At 45.1% G+C, this 24,611-nt stretch overlaps 1 protein-coding gene across 6 annotated transcripts in view; it reads right to left on the reverse strand.

The window, feature by feature from the left end:
• RNF17 (ring finger protein 17) overlaps positions 1-24,611 on the reverse strand; it is a 108,183-nt gene that overhangs the window by 14,879 nt on the left and 68,693 nt on the right. For 5 of the 6 annotated variants that reach the window (XM_078390066.1, XM_078390065.1, XM_078390064.1 and 2 more), the window contains 6 exons: positions 23,612-23,775; positions 22,859-22,978; positions 21,141-21,221; positions 19,027-19,155; positions 17,352-17,408; positions 4,367-4,483 (listed from right to left, as the gene is read on the reverse strand). In XM_078390066.1, the coding sequence (XP_078246192.1) occupies positions 4,367-4,483; positions 17,352-17,408; positions 19,027-19,155; positions 21,141-21,221; positions 22,859-22,978; positions 23,612-23,775 (668 nt within the window). The remainder of the gene's footprint in view (positions 1-4,366; positions 4,484-17,351; positions 17,409-19,026; positions 19,156-21,140; positions 21,222-22,858; positions 22,979-23,611; positions 23,776-24,611) is intronic. The other variant, XM_078390067.1, reaches the window with a different exon arrangement.

Below are 24,611 nucleotides of genomic sequence, written 5' to 3' on the forward strand. Positions count from 1 at the left end.
TTGCGGGTTTTCTTGGTCCACTAGGTTTTATATGGTCTATAAAGATGCAATTTTGCAGGGGTAAAATCTGGTGAGGTATGAGAATTGAATCTCTTAGTGATCCCTGCATATGGTAGTTATCCTACTGCCAGTTTAATAAAGTGGTCAAGCTTCTTTAGATAATAAAGCAGAAAAACAATGCTGTGAGAATATGCAGACAAAATATTTATTTATCATTTATTCCATTTATACCCCGCCTATCTGGTAAATTGCGACCACTCTAGGCGGCTTACAACACAAATACAAGAACAGATATATATATATATATATATATATACAGTGGTGCCCCGTATAGCGAGGTTAATCCGTTCCGGATTAACCCTCGCTATACGGAATCATCGCTAAGCGGGTAGGGGAAACGTATTGAAACGCATTAAACTTCGTTTGATGCCTTCCAATACGTTTGTTACTTACCCGTTCAGCGAGGATTCCAGGTGCTGGCAGCCATTTTCGCGCCTTCGCTAAGCGAGGGCAGGGCGCGAAAACGGCTTCCGGCAGCCATTTCCGGGCTTCCGGCGGCCATTTTGGAACCGCCGAACAGCTGTTTGGCGGCTCCAAAATGGCCGCCGCAATACCCGATCTTCGCAATGCGGGTTTTCCCCATTGCGAAGATCGGGTATGTTTCCGTATAGCGATCCCGAAAAAGGATCGCTATACGGAAACATCGCTATACGGTGCACTCGCTAAGCGAGGCACCACTGTATATATAAAAAAAGTAGTTTTACACAATTAGAAAAATTCTACAAGATGGAAAGAAAAACAGAATAAATCATAATAGAAAAGAGGGGGGAAATATCTGATTTCTCAAACTGAATCAGGGAAATTACACATTATTCCAATTTTTAACCCAATGCAAGTTTCAGAGCAATTCCATCACAAGAAATCTAACAATGAAGGACCAACATACAGTGGTGCCCCCCTCTTGACAATTACCCCGCTTGATGCTGAAATCACTTAATGCTTTTTTTTGCGATCGCTATAGCGATCGCAAAACAATAATTCAATGGGGTTTTTCGTTTGACGACTATTGGTTCCCTGCTTCGGGAACCATTTCTTCGCTAGACGACGATTAGAAACAGCTGATTGGCAGGGTCACAAAATGGCTCCCCGCTGTTTTCAGGACCGATTCTTTGCTTTTCAGGCATCGCAAAATGGCCGCCGTATGGAGGATTTTCGCTGCACAAGCAGGTATTTCCCCCACTGGAACGTACTAAACCGGTTTTCAATGCATTTCAATGGTTTTTTTTCACTTGACGACGATTTTGCTTAACAGCAATTTGAACAGAATGGATTATCGTCGTCAAGCGAGGCACCATTGTAGTGGCAGTTTTGAAAGTCTGATGCATTCTAAACTGATTTCTTGAGAAAGGCCGCATCTGACTTTGCTCTGACATCTAAGAGGCAAAAGTTGATGGTGTTGACCACATCCAGATGTCAGGAACAGGAACACCTCTTAAGAAAGCTGTGGAGGCAGTTACCATCCTTGTGGAATGCGCTTTAATGCCAGCAGGCAGAGGCTTTTTAACAAGGTGGTATGCAAGGCGTATAGTTGCAACAATCCAGCGAAAGATCGTTTAGAGAGAAACATGAGATCCTCTGTGTGGTAAATGTGAGGGGGGAAAAAGCCTCTAAAGACTTTCAGAAAGAAGCAGTTCTAGAAACTGTTCCGATACTGAGGGAAGCTTCGGTATCAGTGTGTATTTCAATATCGATCCGGAGGACTTTGACATAGAAAAAGATTTAGATTTCAATTTCTGCACTGGAGAAGCTGTAGGGACATCGGGTGAAGCAAAGTGAACCTGAGAAGGCTGTGTGGTCTCCATGGGTGATACGGGGCAAAGGGAGCATTCCCAGAGAAAGGACCTGAGAAGTTGCTGCCAGAGCTTAAGAGCCTGTTTAGTTAGATTTTTACAAAACTGGCACAAAGCAGACTGATGTGACTCGCCTGGCAAAAGAGGAAAGAATCGTGCCCGTGTGAGAGAGGGATTTTGTTAGGGCACGAAGCGCACTGTATTAACGGCCCAATAGGGGGCCATAAAACGTGAGGAAAAAGAGGGGGAAGGGAGGGGATGGTCAAGGAGGGAAATAGCAGTAAAGTATATCACTAATATCCCTCTTTTTGTCTTTAAATGTAGAAGAGAAGAATAAGGTGAACTGAGCTTGTTGAGAGAGAAGAAACTTCAGCAGCGGCAAAAAGGAACTGAGGCAATCGCTAGGACGGGCAGACCATGTGTGCTAGGGGGGGTGGTTCTGGCGAATGCGTGTTAAAGCTCTAGAATATTCCAAAAACCTCTGTACAGGCGCAGATTAAACCTATTACAGTGGTGCCTCGCTTACCGATCGGTCTGTTTAATGATGAAATCGCTTACTGACGGGGTTTCGGCCATCGCCAGAGCGATCAGTTAGCGATGGCCCCTATGGGGATAAATTGCTTTGTGATCATGGCAAAGCGACCCTTGCACGTCCGGGAGGAGGTGGGAGGATCCACCCGGAGGAGAGCAGAGCAGCGGCGGGCTAAGGGGGAGCCTCTCATCCCGGCCAAGGGATCCCGTGGAAGCCCACCCTCCACCGGGAGACCCCACCACCACCACTGGCCGCTCTCTCCTCCGTCGGCTTCCCCCTTTCACCTTCTAGCCCGGAGTCCGTCCTCCCCCCCTCCTCGCGAGGGGCGCCTCAGCAGCCACTTGGGCCGTCAGGACACCCACAGGTCCATCTCCTGACCCTCCGAGCCGGGGGGGGGTCAAAGACTGTCCACCCCAACCCCCCCCCGCATACAGCCGCCTCCTTCCCCTGCCCTCCAAATGGCAGCTTTGCTCCACGGCGGGGAAAGAAGCGTGGCCCCCCACCACACACAAACACTCCCTCGCTGGCCGGCTTCATCAACTGCAGGCTTTGCTTGCCTTTTTGACCTGGTCGGGCTCTTCTTGTCGCCCTTGCCTTGCCTTGTGCCCAAGGAGCAGAGAGGGCTACGGGGCTGACTCCTCCTCAGACCAGCAGGCTCCGGTGGCGGCTGCTCCTGCTCCTCTGCCGCTGCCAGGTTCGGCAGCGCAGGGAGCGCGGGCCCCTCTTCTCTCCTCGCCTCCCCTGCCTCCTCTCTTTTTTTCCCTTCCTTTCCTTCTCGCTCTCTCGCTCTCTTCCAAGCCAGTCTCAAACGGGTGGAGTTCGGGGCCCTCGGCGGCCAATCCCGGCCGTCCAGCCTTGGGCTCCGTTGGGGCGAGGGGAAGGGGAACGTGCACCTACAACGCACACGCGCGCAAACACACACACCACATACTCGGTCGAGGAAAGCAGTGGCGGGCTCAGGCAGGCGGGCGGGAGAGAAAAAGAGAGAGAGAAGGAGAAATGGCTCCTTCGACAAGGAGAGCAGACAAGGAGAGCAGATGGAAACGTTGCTCCTTCCCGCTTTTGCGATGCAAACAGTAAAAGAGAAGTTCCCCGAACATTTTTAAACAGCTGATCGGCAGTTTCAAAATGCCCCCCCACTGTTTTGCCTCGCTTAAGAGGCAATGAAAATGGCAGCCCCTATGGAGGATCTTCGCTTAAGGTTAGTTTTGAAGCCCATAGGAACGCATTAAACACGTTTTAATGTGTTTCTATGGGCTTTTAAAAATCGTTTAATGATTAAATCACTTAGCAATGTTTTTTCCAGAACGTATTAACGTCGTTAAGTGAGGCACCACTGTATATGCCATCAGCTTATTAAGACATACTCTTTTTGCGAGTCTAGAGGAATAGGGAAAATAATGGCTTTATGGTATTCACAATGCCTGGAATGGAGTCCCAGATATCTGGAAATTCCAAATTGTTAAAATTCTGAATTCTGAAGGGCAAAAATTCCAAATCCTAATGTCGGTGCTAGTGCACTTCCCTGCAGCTTACCCATTCTTATACAGGACTACCTGGAAAACGTTCCATAGACTACCTGTTGTCTGTATAATTTTTTTCATTATCATATGCTTAAAGATATGTAACATAAGCATTATTTCAGATAATTATTAAATCCTATATAGTTTAAGGAAATGGAGCACCTGGCTACAGAGCCAGGGGCTAGGAGTTTGATTTTCCACCATGCCTTTTAGGACAAGACCCAGCCTGTGTTGATTTGGGGCACAGGGTATCCCTAGAATGGTAAGCCATTTCTGAGTACTCCATAGGAAAAAAAAACACCTTAGTAACTCAAAATTGACCTGATTACATCTGATTACTACACCTATCTTTTAAAATACTTGTTGAACAGTAACTTTCATAAATGTTGCACAAGACATCTCATGCATTTGTAGAAAGGAGGCAAATAAAAATGGATCTGACTGCTCCTCGTATTTACTACCTCATTAGGTGACACAACATGTGTTACTTCCACTGGAAATAGATGTTCAAGAGCAGGTAGAGATGGTGAGCTGTATGAAGGAAGAACAGTAGTCTCTATTTCAGCCAGCACTAACTCCTAGAAGAAAGAATGGAAACTTTCTGTCATGTGAACAAGCCCAAGAAAAGGAATCCAGATCTGTTCCTATGCCTCCCTCACTACATAATGCCTGATCTAATTCTGCCACCCCAGAAACAAACTGTTAGTGGATAACATTGTTCGTAACAATGTTACAGTGGATTCAAGAAGTTAAAAAGGCAATGATTATCTTAATTTTTTTCCAATGTTAACTGCATTATCACATTAAAAGAAGGTTACTTACCTGTAACCATAAATTCACACATATGGGTCTTGTCTGCGCCTGCGCTGACAGTCTCGGAAGATTCTACAGCTAAAAGTAACAATTTTATGGTGTGATCTCTCATGAGGCACATGTTCCTCTCACCTATCGTTCCCCTCAGTTCCTAGAACAAGTCCGCCGGGCAAAGTTATTGAACTATTAAGGCACCATGACGGACAGAGGGGAGGACGGGTGGGTAGTGTGAATTCACAGAGGACCACTTGAAGAACTACTGTTACAGGTAAATAACCTTCTTTTCTTCATCGTAACTTCTGTGAATACATACATATGGGTGACTAGCAAGCTTCACTTACCAGCAGGTGGGACGTCACAGTAGGAAGGATGCTAAAACAGCTCTGCCAAATCTAGCATCAATGCGTGCTCTGACATCTAGCTGGTAGTGCTTGACAAAGGTTGACGGGGTGGACCAGGTTGCAACACAGCAAATATCTGGAATGTCTGTCCCGCGTTGGAAGGCAATTGAAGTTGAGAGTGCCCTTGTAGAGTGAGCCCTTATTTGTTCAGGTGCTGGCTTTCCTGACAGTTGGTAAGCAAGGGATATAGCCTGTACTATCCATCTGGATATAGACTGAGAGGATGCTGGGCTTCCCGTTAGGACCATGGAAACGGATGAATAGTCTATTGGTGGTCCAGAAATTTTTGTTTCTATCCAAATAAAATGCTAACAAACGTATAACATTGATTTTGTGGAGCATGTGCTCTAGAGGAGATGATGGAGATTTGAAGAAGGATGGGAGAATGACTGGTTGGTTTCTATGCAAGTCAGTTACAATCTTCGGGAGGAAAGAGACATCAAAGTACAGTCAACCCTCGACTTACGAACGGCCCTATTTACGAACATTTTAACTTGCGAACTGCTGATAGAGAAATATTCCCTCTACTTGTGAACTTGGATTCGAGTTACGACCTCCCCACTGCCGCCCAAGATGGCTGCTGTTTCTCCGGGATGGCTGAAGCCTGCCTGCTGGTTGCTGTCCCAGGTGTTGGGTGCTCTTTTTCCGGCTGTTCCACGGCTATGGGGGTGCTGTGAGGAGCCAGGCTCGGTCTGTAGTACCTGGTAAGTGACTTTGTTTTAATTTTTTGTTGTTTATGACTCTTTTCACATAGGAACACATTAAGTAAGTTTCAATGCATTCCTATGGGAAATTTGTATTCAACTTACAAACTTTTCAATTTACGAACGTCCTTCTGGAACGGATTAAGTTCGTAAGTCGAGGATTGACTATACGGAGTTACCTTAGGATGAAATTGGATGAAAGGAGGATCTGACCTAAAAGTAACAAGCTCGCTGGCCCTCTTAGCTGAAGTGACAGCTACAAGGAATACTGTCTTCAAGGTAAGGAATTTCAGGTCGGATGTGGTCATGGGATTGAATAGAGGACACATAAGTGCATTGGGAAATATTTGAAGTGACCATTGAGGGGTAATACGTTGAGGTGGGGGAAGGTTGTTGTTAAGTCCCTTGAGAAATTTTTAACAGCTGGATGAGAAAAGAGTCTTGCAGAATAGGAGTGGTCTGGTTGGAGTGCGACAATCGCTGCAATGTAAACTCTGAGGGTTGGGAGAGACAAACCCAAATTGAAGAGATGAAGAAGGTAAGTTAGTAAAGTTTTGATAGAGACAGGTATAGCAGGTAAGTTTTCTTTCGTGTATTTAAGGAAGGATTTCCACTTGTTTTCATATAGGAGTCTGGTTGATGGCTTTCGAACTCGATCTAAGACTGACCGAATGTCGGGAGTATCCTCGAAGCTGTCAAGTGAACTGAGGATAGGTTTGGGTGGTAGACCATCCCTCCGTTCAGCATCAGAAGATTGGGAAACAGAGGGAGTCAGAATGTGTCTGTCAAGATCGATTGAAGGTAATGAAACCATGGTTGTCTCAGCCACCAGGGGGCTATCAAGATCGCATTGGATTTAAAATGATGGATTTGAATCACTGTTTGCTGTACTAGTGGAATTGGGGGGAAGAGATAAAGGAGCTTCTTCAACCAGTCGATCATGAACGCATCTCCGATGGAACCGGCATCGGCCCCGGCTCGAGCACATTAAGTCTTGCATTTTGCATTCGACCTTGAGGCAAAATCATCGATGTGAAACTTAAAAGTGAACTAAGAGTGAGTTAGAGATCTGTAAGAACGATGAATGGAATGGAGAATTAAAAGAGGTTTAAAGTTATAGCAGTTTTTGATTCAAATACTGGTGATTTACAATCTGTGATTTACCTATCAATCATATGTTAAGTTCCCTGATCTAATAAATGACTTAAGTTTTAAAAGCACACAAGTCTCCATTATTAAATGGTATTAAAGCAGTAATGCCTGGTGGCAGTGAAGAAGGAAGAAGAGCGAGAACCTTGTGAAGGCCTGGGGGGATAAGGGCTTCAGAGGAGATTGCCACAGTTCCAAGTGACTTATGTGAAATGTTGATTTCAGTCTTATCCAAAGTCCGTGAACTTTGTATTGTAGGCAATGAGCGCCCGATCCGGAGGGACTGGCATCTGTAGTGACTTGCACAGTTGGTTAAAGAGGTCGGAATAGGTGGTCGACAAGGAGACTGGACGTTGGGGTCCACCAGGTGAGTTGATATGAGGGTTCTGGTGTTACTTGCAGCTTTTTGGATTGGTTGTCTGTTAGTGTGTTGAACTGTGCAAGGTACCACGCCTGAAGGGATCTCAGCTTGAGGCTTGCATGTTGAATGATGGAAGTTGTTGAGGACATGAGTCCAAGAAGATGTTGGGCACGATGAGCTGGGATGAAGGCTTGAGGTCGAAACGAGGTTATGACATGTCTCAGTTTTTTAAATTCTTTCTTGTGGTATGAATGCCATGGCTTAATGTGACAAACCCAGACCTACTGGGATCTGCCACACAGTTACACCAAGCTGCCACCAACCATTCCCTATAATAAGTCACACAGACCAGGGATGGATTTTTAAACAATAAAAGAATAAGGTTTATTTTAAATACAAACAGGGTAAATAAAACAATCAGGTGAATAAAATAAAGTAACGTGGCTTATTCTCACACACACAAGCATACAGTTTGGTTCACCTAGAACCTTTAACTTAAAGCACAGACCCTGAACCCATCAGTTCTGGCTAACCAACAGATCCCTGAACCTTTCAGGTTGGTACTCTGACACACAGTAGTACCCTGTCAGACACCCAGACTCCCACAACAGCTCCTTCTTCCCAGCTGCTGCTTCGTCACAACCCAGTGTCTTTCAGCATCTGTCTCAGCATCTCACTCTCACCACACAGGCATCACATATTTATACAGTACAGCCCCTCCTCCTGATGTCCCGCCTTCCACTCCCCATAGGATGGAACTTTCCCTCCAAACCCATGACAGACAGGTAACATCAGTGCTGTTATGTAACACCTCCCCTCTTTATAAGTTGTTTTGTAGGGGGAAAGCTAAGGTGCTTTTCACCAAAAAAAACAACCTGCATAAAACATACAACAACAGTTATACATACCATATAATACTTACATATACTTACACTCCAAGTTAAACATAGCAAATAGGCATTTCAAACATTTACCATATGCATTACATCAATTTTACCTTTATTAATACAAACCAATTTAAAACCAGGTACATTTTAACTTTTTGTTCTCATTATATACATATAGTCCATGTTCTTTCGCCGTCTTCAGTCTTCAGGTCTTCTTGATAAGGCGTCAGCAACACAGTTCACTGACCCTCTGACCACCTTCACTTCAAAGTCATAGTCCTGTAAGTTCAAAGCCCACCTCATAAGTTTGCTATTGTGGGTTTTCATCGTCTTTAACCATTGCAATGGTGAATGGTCAGTACACAGAATAAAATGTCTTCCCCAGATGTAAGGCTTGGCCTTCTGGATCGCGTAGACTATGGCCAAACACTCCTTCTCCACGGTTGCCAAATGTCTCTCACCTTTTTGAAGTTTCCTACTCAGGTAGGACACTGGATGCTGGTCACCATTCTCATCCTCCTGGCACAGAACTGCTCCTACCCCGCTGTTAGACGCATCGGTGTAGATGATGAACTCCCGGTCGAAGTCTGGAGCACGCAGGACAGGATAGTTGATTAACGCCTCCTTCAACCTCTGGAACGCCGCCTCACAGTCACTGGTCCACGGGATGCGGTCATCAGCCTTCTTCCTCGTCAGATCGGTCAGCGGAGCCGCAATCTCGCTAAACCTCGGGATGAACTTTCTGTAGTAGCCCACCAACCCAAGAAATGATTTGACTTTTTTCTTGGTGTTGGGTCTAGGCCAATCACGAACAGCTTCTATTTTGGCCTCCAGGGGTTTTATCACTCCTCCCCCTACCATGTGACCCAAGTATTTTATTTCTGGGCTACCCAGCTGATACTTGCTGGCCTTTACTGTTAGCCCTGCTGCACTTAACCTCTGCAGCACTAACTCCAGGTGTATCAGGTGATCTTCCCAGGTATTACTGAAGATCCCTATGTCGTCAATGTAGGCCACTGTAAAGTCACTGAGCCCTGCCAAGGTCTGGTCCATCAGCCTTTGGAATGTGGCTGGTGCATTTCTGAGACCAAAGCTCAGGACTCGAAACTCATAGAGACCAAAAGGGCTGCAAAAGGCAGTCTTTTCTTGATCCCTGGGATCAATTCTTAATTGCCAATATCCCTTTACCAGGTCCAATGATGAGATGAACCGACAACCCCCTATGGTTTCAATCAGGTTGTCTAGCCTGGGCATTGGGTAGGCATCAGGAGTGGTTACACGGTTTAATTTCCTGTAATCAACACAAAACCTAATGCTCCCATCAGGCTTGTCCACAAGGACTATCGGAGAGGACCAAGGACTAGAAGAGGGGACGATTATGTTCTCCCTCAGCATTTCGTCCAGCTCCTTCCGCACCTTGTCCCTATAGGGTCCCGTTACTCGGTATGGGGATACTGCCTGCGGGGGTGCATCCCCTGTGTGGATCCGATGCATCACTCCCTTCACTATCCCCGGCTTGTTGGAAAACACCTGCTGATATTTACTAAGCAGCATTTTTAGTTCTTGCTGCTGGTCTTGGGTGAGTGCAGGACTGATCTTTACCTCCTCTGGGTTGTATTTTACTTCCCCTCTACCCTCCCAGAAGGGTAATTCAGCTTCCTCACTCTCAGCTGATTTTATCGCGAATAAAACCCTCTGTTCCCCTCTGTAGTAGGGTTTTAGGGCATTCACATGAACCACCCTCCTTGCTTGGTTCTCCTCCTGCTCTATTAGGTAGTTCAGGTCTGACATCTTGGAAATGACCCTATATGGTCCTGCCCATTTGAGCTGCAGCTTATTCTCTCTGCAGGGCCTAAGCCAAAGCACTTCCTCCCCTGGGTCAAAGTGCCTCTCTCTAGCTTTGTGGTCATACCATGTTTTCTGTCTGACCTTCTGAGCTTGCAGGTTTTCTGCTGCCAGCTCTAGATTCCTCTTTAGGTCATTCATCAAGGTGTCTATGTATGTCACAACGTCTTGTGGGTCATCCTGGGTGATCTGCTCCCAATTTTGTTTGATCAAATCAAGGGGCCCTTTCACCCCTAAGTGTGCAGCAGACATGTCAGAGTGACCCCTTTGTAAGATCATGGGGCGATACTTTTCAGGTACCACCAGCTGACTTCTGATCCCATCTCCCCCTTTTGAGATATTCCTCAGGGTTTCTCTATATAAAATCCCCTTTTTCTCCAGAAATCTCACTGGGGTTTCAGGTGTTAGCTGGGCGTCAGTCACCTGTTCAAAACACCTTTGGAGAGTGGCGTCTGCCTTTTGCTCCTGTCCAAATCTGCTGTCTGTGGTTAAGGTTTCCACCACAGCTTCTGAACTTCCCTCTGCTTCCGTCTCTGGCTCATCATTACCCCCCTGAACTGTCCCTGTGGTGGCTTGTGAGCGTGTAATCACTAGCACCCGTTTCACATGTTCAGCCAGGTCATTTCCCACGAGCACGGCTGCTGGCAGAGTCGATGAAATCGCTAGCCGCCAATCTCCCCTCCAGCCTTGAAAGTTGACAGGTACCTCTGCTACTGGCAGAGAGATTACCTGCCCCTCAATCCCTGCCACCTTTATGCTCTCATTTGGGATTATAAACTCCCTAGGAATAATATCTGGATGGCACAGGGTTACCTGGGAACAAGTGTCCCGCAGCCCCCTATACTGACGGTCAAGTATTCCTACGTCCACTCCTGCTGTCTCAACCAACTGAGAATCTGTTTTTATCAGCAAGCAGCGTTTTACCTCCACAAGAGGACCATTTTCCTCAGCCTGATCAGCATAGGTAGCTGTTCCAGACTGAGTAGTCATGGCAACCGGCTCCCTCAGTGACACTGAGCCTTGCTCTTTCTGGACACAGAACACAGCTTTTGGCTTGGTCCCACTAGACTCCTGAGGCACCATTCCTTTTAGCTGCTTTAATATCTCACACTCTGAGATTAGATGACCCTTTCCCTGACAGAAATAACATTTTCTGGTGTATTTTGATTCTCTCTCATCTTGTTTTGGTTTTCCCTCCAAAATCTGAGGTCTTAGTTTCATGTCTGAGGGCTTCCCTTCACCATGGGCCCCTCCCCCTTGCTGGCTTTTCCCTTTTATTCTCAAATCCAGCTCCTTTTGCTTGGCCTCAAACTCAGCCCTGATCTGTAAAATTTCTTCCTCAGCCCTAGCTTTTATCTCTTTTACTTTTTCTTCAGTCTTATCTCTGATTTCTTTTAATTTAATGTCTTTTTGCTGAGTATATTTTTCAAGATCTTGCTCACTTTGTCTGACCTGAGCCTCATACTTTTCCTTCTTTGACATTTCTTCCCCTGATAAATTGTTAATAAACTTATTTAGGAACTTCAATTCCAATTGTACCAGTCTAATTTGGTGTTTCAGTTCCATCTCTTTTATCCTCATGGCCATTCCCCTTTTCTTGGCATCTGCCTCTGCCTGACAGATTTCAGCTCTTTCTTTTCTTCTGATTTCCATTTCCCTCACCCTCAGTTCATGCTGTTGGGCTAGGAGTATTTTTCTGAGTTCTGGGTTCTGCTCTCCTGTGCTATCACCTTGCACTGAGCCAAATTCCTCCTCAGAACCTTGGTCAATTTGGGGGTCTTTCACTTCACTCATTTCGGCCATCTGGCTTCGAGTCAAGGGCATAATCCCCCCTCAGAACAGGCTACTTTAAAAAGTCAAGCCTCAGAATAAAACGACCACTTTTTTCCTTTTTGCCTCAGAACCAGCTCTCCCTAGAGATTGCTGCTGTTCTTCAGCACTAACTTGCAACAGTATCAAGTCAGAGCCTACCCCCCTCTGCTGGGCCTCTCAGCTGGCAAGCTAGCTCGCTGTTGCTACGCAGTTTTGCCTCAGCGTTTTCCCGCCAAAATCAGGCTGCCTCAGAGCACCTTAATCTAAGTCTCCCCAGTTGGCACGTTCTTCTACTAGTGCACCTCCCCGTGAGGTACACCTAGAAGATTACCTACGCGCCTCAGACTGTCCCTGACTAGACCCCCCTTGCTCTGGGCACACTTGCCAAGGCTTTGCTGGACCGCTGGACAACTGGACCAGACGTATCCCACACGCTGGACACCAATCAATGTGACAAACCCAGACCTACTGGGATCTGCCACACAGTTACACCAAGCTGCCACCAACCATTCCCTATAATAAGTCACACAGACCAGGGATGGATTTTTAAACAATAAAAGAATAAGGTTTATTTTAAATACAAACAGGGTAAATAAAACAATCAGGTGAATAAAATAAAGTAACGTGGCTTATTCTCACACACACAAGCATACAGTTTGGTTCACCTAGAACCTTTAACTTAAAGCACAGACCCTGAACCCATCAGTTCTGGCTAACCAACAGATCCCTGAACCTTTCAGGTTGGTACTCTGACACACAGTAGTACCCTGTCAGACACCCAGACTCCCACAACAGCTCCTTCTTCCCAGCTGCTGCTTCGTCACAACCCAGTGTCTTTCAGCATCTGTCTCAGCATCTCACTCTCACCACACAGGCATCACATATTTATACAGTACAGCCCCTCCTCCTGATGTCCCGCCTTCCACTCCCCATAGGATGGAACTTTCCCTCCAAACCCATGACAGACAGGTAACATCAGTGCTGTTATGTAACACTTACCTTGAATCGAGTCGGGCACCGATGAAAATAGTCGTTTGAGATGGTTCCAGATGTGACTTCGAATGACTGACTTGGAGACTGAGGTTTTGAAGAGTGTCTAGGGTTACCTGGGTGGCCCTTCTGACATTGAGATGAGACTTTGCCACGATGAGCCAATCGTCGATGTAAGGGTAAATGTGGATATCCTGTAGGCGGAGGAATGGTGCCATGCACTTTGTAAAAGTTCTGGGAGCTGTTGAGAGTCCAAATGGGAGGGAGCAGAATTGGTAAGCCGAGTTGTTGAAATGAAACCTGAGGAATTTGTGATGGGATGGATGGATGGATATATGAAAATAGGCATCTCTGAGGTGGATCAGGACAAACCAGTCTCCCTGTGAGAGAAGGGGAATAACGGTGTCAAGCGTCAACATTCTAATCTTTCGAGGTCGAATATAACTATTGAGATCCCCGAGATCGAGGATTGGACGGAGGCCCCCATCCTTTTTCGGGACCATGGAATATTTGGAATAGAAACCATAAGGGAAGTCTGTATTTGGAACCAAGGCAATGGCTTGCTTGTCAAGCCAAGTAGAGATGTCATCTTGGAGAGTGTAAGAGTATGGAGTGAACTTAAAGTTGCTCAAAGAGGGAGCGGAATCAAACTCAATGCGGTAACCTGATAAGATAATGTTAAGAACCCACTGGTCATAATATATTCCCAAAAAGGGAGAAAGGGTCGTAATCTTGGGTAGGTCGAACCGTAGGAAATTAGAAGGATATGAATAGGGGTATCAGTAGCGTTGATAGCCCTTACCCTTCCCATGTGGCTTTGGTAAAGATTGGCGGCGTTGTTGATGATTTCGAGAGCAGGTCGATGTTGATGGTCCTGGTGTTGAGACGGGCCTGTCAGATTTCTGTTGTTGAAAAGGTTGATATGGCTGGTATCGTTGGAATGATTGGAAAGGTTGTTGGCAATATTGGTAATGTCTTTATTGTGGCTTATAGGATCAAAAGGATGGCTGGTTCATATAGGTTTTAGCTGTCTTACAAATCTTATGAAGATTTTCCATGGTGTCATCTGTTATTTGGTTGAAGAGTCCCATGCCATCAAAAGGGAGCTCCTCTATTCTGTGTTTGGCATCATTATTCAGAGATGTAGACTTGAACCAAGTGTGTCGATGAATGGCTATAGAAGATGCTAGAGACTTAGAAGCGGCTTCAGCAGCATGCCTGGCAGCGATCTTTTGTTGCTTTGTCAGGGAGATTGCTTCTGCACAGGCATTCATAAGATCTGTTCTGATGGACTCTGAGCAGATTCAAGGATGGGCAGGATTTTTGCCCACAGATGTCATTGGTAGGCGCCCATCGCTGCCTGGTAATTAGCAGCTCTGAGGAGGAAAGATCACAAAGATTCTCCTAGTCATGACATCGAGTTTCCTCCCTTCCTTGTTCATTGGTGAAATCAATGATTTACCTCTTGATTTGAGCAAATTGAACTATGATAGAATTTGGAACAGGATCTTTAGCCAGAAATTCAGTGTCGGAACCATGGGTTCTGTACATGTTGTCAGTACGTCTGAAGATGCGCAAATTCGAGGGTGGTGTGTCCCAGGCTTCTCTAATTATTTGCATCATGGCAGGTATAAAGGCAAGACTAAGTGGTTGTGACTTCTCATTGCTGATGTCATTGAAGATAATATCTGCTTCTGGGGAAGGAGGTTCTTTGTCTTGGAGCTTTAGTGCAGAAGCTACACAAGAGATTAAGCAGGAATAAGAAGTAAAGTCCTTGGATGGAGAGGACGGGCGAGTATCAATAGGATCAGATTCAGGATTGGGTATATTGGCAGGAAATTCTGGTGATGATTTAGTGTCAGTGTCTTGATCTGCGACCGATGGAGAAGTTGTCTGAGATGCATATATTGTAGGTGGGACTGAGTGGGGTATCGTAGTCGGTGTGGCATGATGTTCCTTCGATGAGTGTTCAGGGCGTTTCAGTGGGGGGATGCCACCAGAGTGAGAATGACTTTTCTTTGATGTCGAGACTGATATCTATGTCGAAGGGGGTACCAGAGGCTTCGATGTCAGCGTTGAAGGTGGAGCCTGTTCATGGTGTGGTAGAGATTCATGAAGGGACCGTTTTGCTCGGGTCGTCTGGGAGAATCCATGATACACTTCCATTTGAAATTGGTTGGCGAAGGGGAAAAATTTTCCATGCCGAGTTGTTCAAAGGCAAGCTGCTGGTAAGCCAGGAAGAATGGAAATTGTTAACATTGACTAAGCTGAGACATTGGAGTAGGTGGCTCATTATGTTTCCTCTTCTCCTTTCATTTCTTTGGAGACTGAGTTTTGGGCTCAGATGGTTCGGTGTCAAAAGCCCGCCGTGATGTAGGGCTCGAATGGGCAGTGCCCAGACTAGATGGAAACTCAGTCCCAATGTGGCCAGTGGAGAGAGAAAAGCTACCAACCATGACTGCAGCTTGTGCAGAAAGAATATGTACCTCATCCTCTTCCACCACAGATCCTGGTGCCTCCAGAGAAGATTCTTCCAGTATCAGAGAGGGTGGGCGCTCTCTAGGTGGGTCGAGACTTCTTGGTTACAGGTTTTTCCTTCTTTTTCTTAGGAGGTTTGTGCTTCTTAGGGGCTTTAGATTTGGAAGCCCTAGATGTATTGGGGCCTTCTTTAGAGCAGGGCGAAGGAGTAGAATGCTCCGGGGTGGCGGAGGATGGATTTTGCCACGGAGCCACTGCGTCCAAATGCGGAGTCTCGGTAGGAACAGCAGCAGCAGGATTCATGGCTGCCTCCCAAAGGTGAGATCTTAGTCTTTGGAATCTGTGTTTCAGCGCGGGTTTAGTAAAGCTCTGACAAGCCGCGCAAGACTGAGCCTGATGTTGTTCGCCCAAACAATATAAGCACTTGCCGTGGCCGTCGAAAGATGCTATTTTACTGTTGCAGCCAACACAAAGCTTGAAAAGAGCTGAAGAGGCCATAAAGGGTGGGAGGGAAGGGGGAAAATGGGTTGGAAAGTCTCAGGGAGGGAAAAGGGGAGGGATTCTGAGGAAAGTACAGTGGGGTCTTGACTTGCGAACTTTTTGAGTTGCGTACTTCTCCGTCCGCAAAAATCCATTTTGACTTGCGAACGGAGAATTGACATACGAACCCAAAAAGTGGGGGGGGGGGGGGAGAAGGAGAGGCGGGGAGAGCCAATCGGGCAAAAACATAGCTGGGTGGCTGAGTGGTAAGGAACAGTAAGGAACCGGGGAAAAGCTTGATTGGCTGGGCAGACGCGAGGGAGGCAGCGCGCCAACGTGGCCGCTCGACCCGGCTGCCTCCTTTTCCCGCTGCCACTCAGCCCGGCTGAGGGGGAGTCCGTGCCGCTGCCGCCACGCTCGGCACCTCCGGTAGCCACGAGGTGAATCTGCCGCCCTTCCCTCCGGAGGCTTCGTGGGGCCGGGTGGGCTGCCTTCAGGGTCCCACCCGCTCCTTCCCAGCCTCCGCGGCGCGCCCTCCCGCCCTCCCTCCCCTCTCTGCGCCCGATCTCCCCAGAGTGCCTCGCCGCCCTTTGTCAGCCCGGCTCTTCCCATGCCTTGCCCTCTGAGACACCCGCCCGGCACTTGGGTGAGGTGGGCTTTGGGCTTCCTCTCCCCGTCCTTTCCTCTTGCCCTACCTTGAGCGCCAGACCCTTTCCCTCCATCCGTCCCTCCCTCAGGCGTCCTCGGCCAGACGCTCTTCCCTCCGGAGGCTTCGCGGGGCCGGGTGGGCTGCCTTCGGGGTCCCACCCGCTCCTTCCCAGCCTCCGCAGCGCGCCCTCCCTCCCCTCTCAGCGCCCGATCTCCCTGGAGGAAGCCGCCCGCCTCGCCACCCTTTGTCAGTCCGGCTCTTCCCCTGCCCTGCCCTCTGAGACGCTCGCCCAGCACTCAGGCGAGGTGGGCTTCAGGCTTCCTCTCCCCTCCCTCTCTCCTTCCTTCCTTCCTGTACAGGCTCCCCTCCCGCCTGCTCTTTCTCCCCTGCTTTCCTTGCCTATGCGGGTGTCTTTCTATTGCTGGAAAAAAGCAGATACGGATCAAATGGTTTTCAATGCATTCCAATGGGAATGCAGATTTTGACCTGCGAACTTTTTGACCTGCGAACCGCCTCCCAATACACATTAAGTTCGCAAGTCAAGACCCCACTGTAGAGGTGAACGGAGAAGAAAACTCACAAGAGATTAGCAATTTAGATCACAGAAGAGGTAATTGAAAATGGCAAGGATTATTTTGTGATATAAAGGCCAAAAAATTGCGCTCTCTCTTCCGTAGAACCTTTCAGCACAGTGGAAAAAAGGAACTGAGGGGAACAATAGGTGGGAGGAGCATGTGCCTCATGGATAATCACACCATATAATTGTTACTTTTAGCTCTAGAATCTTCTGAGACTGTCAGCACAGGCACAGACAAGACCCATATGTGTGCATTCACAGAGGCCACAATGAAGAACTCACTATTAACTTAGTATTTACCTCATGGCTGATATCACAGTTTTCTTCCAATGGATATTCACTGCAGTCTGCTATACCCTAGAAAGTAGTAGAAATATTTCCTTAATACTTAGTGATAATACACCTCTAGAAACTTAAACTGGCTTCAAAGCAAAGTTAGTATACAGGTCAAGTAGTTGATTTCTTCCAATGCAGGACTACACTGGGCTGAGGAAAGCTAACAGAGACCAGGAATCAGGAAGAATGTGCTGGTATGAAAAACAGCAGGTGAACTCTGAAAACACATCATTTGCTAGAACTCTATTCTGCAGATCTTTCCTACACCCATTTCGACTACCTTAGAGAAGAGAGATATCATGACTGCAAGTTGCCCATCCTCCCTTCTGAGGCCACACCTCCCAACATATATGTTTTGTACATCCTGACTAAGGGAAGATAAGAGATCTCTCAAAAGCCTTCCTGCTCTGTTGGTTGGTCAGATAAATGTGTGACTATTAAAGTAGACTTTGGCATTTTTCTTTTACACAACAATGCTAGTTAACCATATCCCTGGATGTCTTCTTCTTCACAGCCTGAGAAAATACATTAAAACAAGCAAACAGGAGCTCTCTGGTTAATCTGGAAAATTCTTTTTCAGCCTTATATACGGAGCTGCTTACCTATAAGAAGATACCTCCTGCAGTAAAACCATAGCACCTGTTAACTCATAGTGCATACAGAAATCTTTCCTCCCTCCACGGTCTTGTGTTCAACTACAATCACCTCTAGCTAACTCTGTATATCTCTGTAACATATAGTAAACTCTCTTAATATATTAAGCAGTGCCCTGTATTATAATCATTTTAAGCTCCTTTTCCAGTGCTACTCCTAACTTCAGTAAGGGATTACAGTGGTGCCTCGCATAGCGAGGTTAATCCGTTCCGGATTAACCTTTGCTATGCTGAAGCATCGTTGAACGGGGCAGGGAATTCCATTGGAACACATTAAACATGGTTTAATGCGTTCCAAATGGGCCGAATGCTCACTGTTCAGCGATGCTTCTTAATGGCCGGCAGCCATTTTCGCGCCCTCCCCTCGCTTAACGAGGGCGCGAAAACGCTGCGCACGGCCATTTTGGGCCATTTCCGGGCTTCCGGCGGCCATTTTGTCCGCCTAACAGCTGATCGTTGGGGCTTCGTTTTGCGAAGATCGGTAAGCGAAACGCTTACCGATCTTCGCAAAGCGAATTTTGCCCTATCTAAAAAAACGTTGAGCGATCGCATTAGCAATCCCAAAAAAGGGATCGCTATGCGATTTCGTCGTTGTACGGTGCGCTCGTTAAGTGAGGCACCACTGTAATTCTTTGTATTCGCAAAGGCTTTCACGGCCGGGATATAATGGCTGTTGTGGACTTTTTGGCCGTGTTCTGAAGGTTGTTCTTCCTAACGTTTCGCCAATCTCTGTCGCCAGCATCTTCAGAGGCCGGCCACAGAGAGTGGCAAAACGTTAGGAAGAACAACCTTCAGAACACGGCCAAAGAGCCCAAAAAGCCCACAACAAGCATTGGATTCCCTCTTTGCCAGTTGTTACCTAGGCACTAACTTCATATTGAGAAACACTGTATAGGACATGACACAGTTCTATAATGCTAGGGAAATGGCTACAGTAACAATGGCTTAAACTTTATTTGGCTTTTGAAGATAGAAAAAAAGATTACCAGTTTTAGTATGCTGCCATTATCATCTTCACTAACACAATGTTTATGGTACGCCATGAAAGAAGACAGTGACATCCCAGCAAAAATAAGTTCAATGGACACGTTTCCCCATGGGTTGTCCAACCTTTCCTGTGAACAGTCATCATTTAAATTATTGTTTTAGCCTCATCTACAGTATGGTGGCTGCTATACAGAACAAAGATACACAACCTTGAAAAATAGGGAGGTAGGCAGCCTAAGAAAATGACAAACATAGAGCATGCCCACCATTCCCGGTTATATGCATGAGTGCTGAACTAGGTAGGGAGAAATCAAGTTCCCCAAATAAGTTTAATGAAGGATACTCGGCTAACAGGAGGTTTAAATACCTACATAGGTGATATGCAGATTATAAGAAAGGCAGCAACTCCCCAACTGGATCACATCACAAAAATGCAAAATACTTTATTGCAAGGGGAAGCACAAACTTTGAGATATTATTTTAAAAGACACATTTCATTTGAGAGTAAATAGGATTTCACAATTTGTATCAATTTCCACTGTGTTATGATTACCATTTCACCCCTGCAGAACCTGAACTAGGATGGCATTAAAAGAGGCTTGCATGGTAGCCTATGAGTTAAAACTAGATCTGATAGGACTGCAGTATTTACAGTTCTCACATGAGATGAAGTACACGTGTCTTATTAAAACAACTGACAAATGATTCTGCTTCCTCACTTTTTAATATTTGCTCCTAAGATTTTAACAATGCTGCTGTTCAACTGATTCACCTTCACATACAATGGCGCCCCGCCTGACAATAATGCATTCCACCAAAATCGCTGTTAAACGAAATTGTCAAGTGAAAAAACCCCATTGAAATGCATTGAAAACCGGTCAATGCGTTCCAATGGGGGAAATACCTCATCATCCAGCGAAGATTGCCCATAGAGAACTGCCGATCAGCTGTTCAAAATCGCTGTAATGAGAAGCTTCTGTCTGGAAAGCAGCCATTCTGAGAAGTGAGGGAGGCCATTTTGCAGAGGGAAGCCATTTTGCGGAACCAGAAAGCAGCCATTTTGAGAAAGGAGGGAAGCCATTTTGAGAAGGGAGGAAAGCCATTTTGCAGAGCTGGAAAAAACAGGCTCTTAATCAACGTAAAGCCATTTCCCCCATTGAAGCCATTGTTTTGAGATCGCTATAACTATCGCAAAAATGTCATCATCAAACGATTTCTACGGGGTAAGCGTCTAGCGGGGCACCACTGTATTAGATTATTTACTTGGCAACTTTATGCATCAGGACCAGTAACCCAAGAACAACATCTTCAATATCAGACTAGATGCTCAGTGGTTTATATATCCTGAATGTAGAGAAAGCCAAGTAGCACCTTTTCATCCCTCCCTCCCTTGTGAACAAAGCACCACTTTAACCATTCCTAGGGAAAGGGGCACATGCTGGCTTGATGCATCTATGAGCATGCAAGAATTGTGGCAAAGATGCTTTGCTTACAAGGGAGGAACAGATGGAAAGTTATGACTTGGTTTATGCTATAAACAGGATTTCAGTCGTTATGTATACTAAGAGTATTTTCTCCTTTTATGGAAAAAGCAATGTCTCAGTAACAACCTGCAAAACAGCTGGCCTACCAGATGTTTTTGAATACAGTTCCTATAACCTCTTTTCATTGGCCATGCTCTGCAGCACTGGTAGAGTTCCAAAACACTGGGACCATATCAACTGCTCTCCATCCCCGGTTAATAAAAGAGGACATGCAAAGATGGGCAAAATGGATCCTTTTCCTTTCGCATTCTGTATAATCTTTGAACTTCTCCAAATCAGTTCTACTACCAGAGGCTTACTGGAAGAAAAAGTGACCTGGAGTATGGGAAGAGGGGGTTCAGCTCCTTCCATCCACCTGATTCTTTTCCTATTAAATTCTTTCCCATTCCCCTTGCTTTATAAATTAACAAGGAGGAAACATAAACAAACAAGGCTGCACTGATACCTACTTTGCATATATAGACTACACTTGGCAATTGACAAAATACACTGACACAAAACTCACAAGAAGCCTACTCACTGCAAGATATACAACTCATATTCTTACACAATGTGGCTTTTATGCTTACCATAATTTGAATTTCAACGAGCCGTTCTGCAAGCAGCTCTTGAAGAAGTTCAACAGCATCCTGCTGCCAAACATTTCCAACCTATAATGATCCAAGAGTGAGACAGACCAGCTAATCAGTAAAATAAAGAAAGCTAGTCATCAATCTGCTCAAGGTTGCCACACTACAAAACAAACTGATCTGGGCATTAAAAGATAGAAGCTGGCAAGCTCCCATCCCACAACAGAGGTCAATCAGAAATGCATTCTATTACTACTTGGATATTGGGTTGTCTTGGCCCACATAGTAGCTGTTCCTCACTGATCTTATTTCTGACTGAAACAATTTGTTATGCTTCCATTTCTGAAAAACTGTTGTAAGAATATCCAGAACCCTGATTTACAAAGTGTGAGGAAAGCTAAGAGAAAGACCACAATAAATTCAGTTTTCAAGCCCTATTTGCTCATACTTCTATCAACCGTCTTGCTGGAAGAACTGGATTGCCTAGATGTACATCTCTAGACATCATAATCTCTTTACTGCATCTTAAAAACACAGATATTAAACTGATGCAGAGGTACTGCAGAAAATATGTTATTCTTAGCACAAGCAGCTTCTCCACATTCAGATGTATATCTGTGAATAGATATACAGTGGTGCCTCGCTTAACGATTGCTTCGTATAACGAAAAATTCACTTAACGATGGCTTTTTCAGAGTGATCTTGTGCTTCACTTAACGATTTTCCCTATGGGCGATTTTCACTTAACGATTTTGGGACCATGCTTCACTTAACGATGACAGTTTTATGTCCCCTTGTTTCGCTTAACTTTTTTTTTACAGCCCCGTTTTTGCTATTTTTAAAATATTCTAAAATGTTTAAAAAATGTTTAAAATGCTTGGAATCGTTAGTGCACCTAATAAAACCTTCGTTAACTTAATTTGGCTTTGTTCTGAGTCTTTTTGAATTTTTTGTGAATTTTCCCCCCCATTGAAATAGGCTTCAATGCATTTCAATGGGTTTCGCTTAACGTTTTTTCCTATGGGGATTTTCGCTTAAGGATGGTAATCCGTTCCAATTGGAACGGATTATCCGGTTTTCAATGCATCTCTATGGGAAATGGTGTTTCGCTTAACAATGTTTTCACATAGCAATGTTTTTTTTTGGAACCAATTAAAATCGTTAAGCGAGGCACCACTGTACAATCATGACTCAAAGCCATGTGTTTCTGTTTACAGGATAAGTCTATTCCTTCACATCCATCCCACAACGTGAATGCAATCGTGTTATCCAGGCACTTTCACATACTAAACTGCAGAATGCTCTGGAGCAGTCTGGTGCATCTCATTGTCTCCTCATATGCAGGAAACAAGAAATACCTATGAAAATAACTTATGAAGAAATGGGTATTACATATAAAGCAGTCTCTTTATTATCTCTATACTAGATCCAATAACACATACTTCCCCAAATACTGTTAGTCGATATTTAATAATATGTAGCATCTCATGAGAAGACTCCCTGGAAAAAGACCCTGATGTTGGGAAAGTATGAAGGCAGGAGAAGGGGACGACAGAGGACGAGATGGATGGATAGTGTCATCGAAGCTACCAGCATGAATTTGACCCAACTCTGGGAGGCAGTGGAAGACAGGAGGGCCTGGCATGCTCTGGTCCATGGGGTCACGAAGAGTTGGACACGACTTAACGACTAAAAAACAACAAGAAGCATCTACTCACTGGGACAACTTTAGAGAGCTCACACGGTATGGAAAATGGAGGTATTTCTGCATACAAAACAGTTGGATAGAGATGACATTGAGGAATTTTTTCAATATATCCATAATCCAAGTACTGTACCTAATTTTAAAAAACAGAAACACAACATTCCACAGCTTGTAGATGAATGTCAGTGCATATATGTATGATGTAGGTGTCCTGAGAAACATATCAGACTATACATTATTTCAAGGGTTTTGGAGGAAGCAGCTATAACCCTATTGCTCCCTTCTTCACTCAAAGCTAGTCTCTGCATGGAGACAAAAATTTAAATAACTAGCTTACGGAAGGAAAGTTCATTTGACATCATTTTGGTTGAGTATTTATGCACATTTTTGCACAAATTGGTCTTGTATGTCCCTCTCACATAAAGCATCACCCATGGCTTCAATTTCCTTTATTTTATTTTATTGTAATATATCTAAATCATTTTTCCACCATAGTTAATTTAAGAGCTTTAAAAATAAACACGATACTTCTGGATAATACAGTCTACAGTGTTTTTCGTTCCTCCTTGTGGCTGTTCTTGGAAAGAAATCTGCTGTATAAGGGGCAAAAATCAATTCTGCTCTCGGCTAATGAATAATGTGGATAGAAGACAGGGAACATCCCACAGACCTTATGCCAAACACATACCAAAGGTGACCTATTGTACATTTTAAAAGTCTCTACCAGCACATGAAAGTGCAGTCCTTAAATCAAAATGCATCTTACCTTGATAATGCCAATACCAACTTCTCTAACTTTTCCACGATACCACATTGTGTCTGCCGCTCTTACAACACAAGCCTCGCCTGTTTTCCAACTATATGGCTTCAGCAGACCTAGACACTTGAAGTTATTCTGAATATCATTCATCAACTCCCTTCGCTGTTGTTCTAAAGAAAAAAAACTAGAGTGATGTATTCATATAAACAAATCATTTCACATCATTATGAAATAGATTAGAGTTGTGCAGTAGCTTAATGATTGTTTTAGAACAGGCACACAAAAAAACCCATGCACCTTTGAATAAAATACTTTGAACTATTCAGACGACAGAGCGTTCCTTGGGGCTGGGGAAACATGCATGCACTGAAATTACAGCATGAGAATTGAAACAGTGGGCGAAGTGGCAAAATAGTGCTCCTTTGCTAAGAAACCACACCCAATTTTGATTATTAAATTAATGTTTTATTTGTGGAGGGTGGAAGAAGAAACAGAAATGAAATGAAGGAAAAAAACACAGATAAGACTGTATTCTTGAAGGCTTTCACGACCGGGATCTGATGGTTGTTGTGGGTTTTTCAGGCTCTTTGGCCGTGTTCTGAAGGTTGTTCTTCCTGACATTTCGCCAGTCTCTGTGGCCAACATCTTCAGAGGACTGGAGTAGGAACTCTGTCCATGCTCTGTTGCTGTTTGTTTGGGTAGTTGAGTATTTATAACTGTGGGAATAGCTTTTGTCCTTTTCAGGAGATTATGGTGATCAGTGTGTTTTTGTTGTGGGTGTATTGTTGGGATAAAGGGGAGATTTTATCTGTCACTGTGATTGATGGGTGTCGTTAGATGGTCTTTTCTGTGCAGTGATCCTTGTTGCTGGGTAGAGCTTGTTGACCTTTTGCAGCCTGTATTTTTCAGTGCTGGGAGCCAAGCTTTGAGTTTCAAACTTTCTTCTTTTTTGTTGAAGCTCTGCTGGTGCTTGTGGATTTCAATGGCTTCTGTGTGCAGTCTAACA

This window comes from Pogona vitticeps, chromosome 3, assembly GCF_051106095.1.
Source record: "Pogona vitticeps strain Pit_001003342236 chromosome 3, PviZW2.1, whole genome shotgun sequence".
NCBI classification, from domain to species: Eukaryota; Metazoa; Chordata; class Lepidosauria; order Squamata; family Agamidae; genus Pogona; species Pogona vitticeps.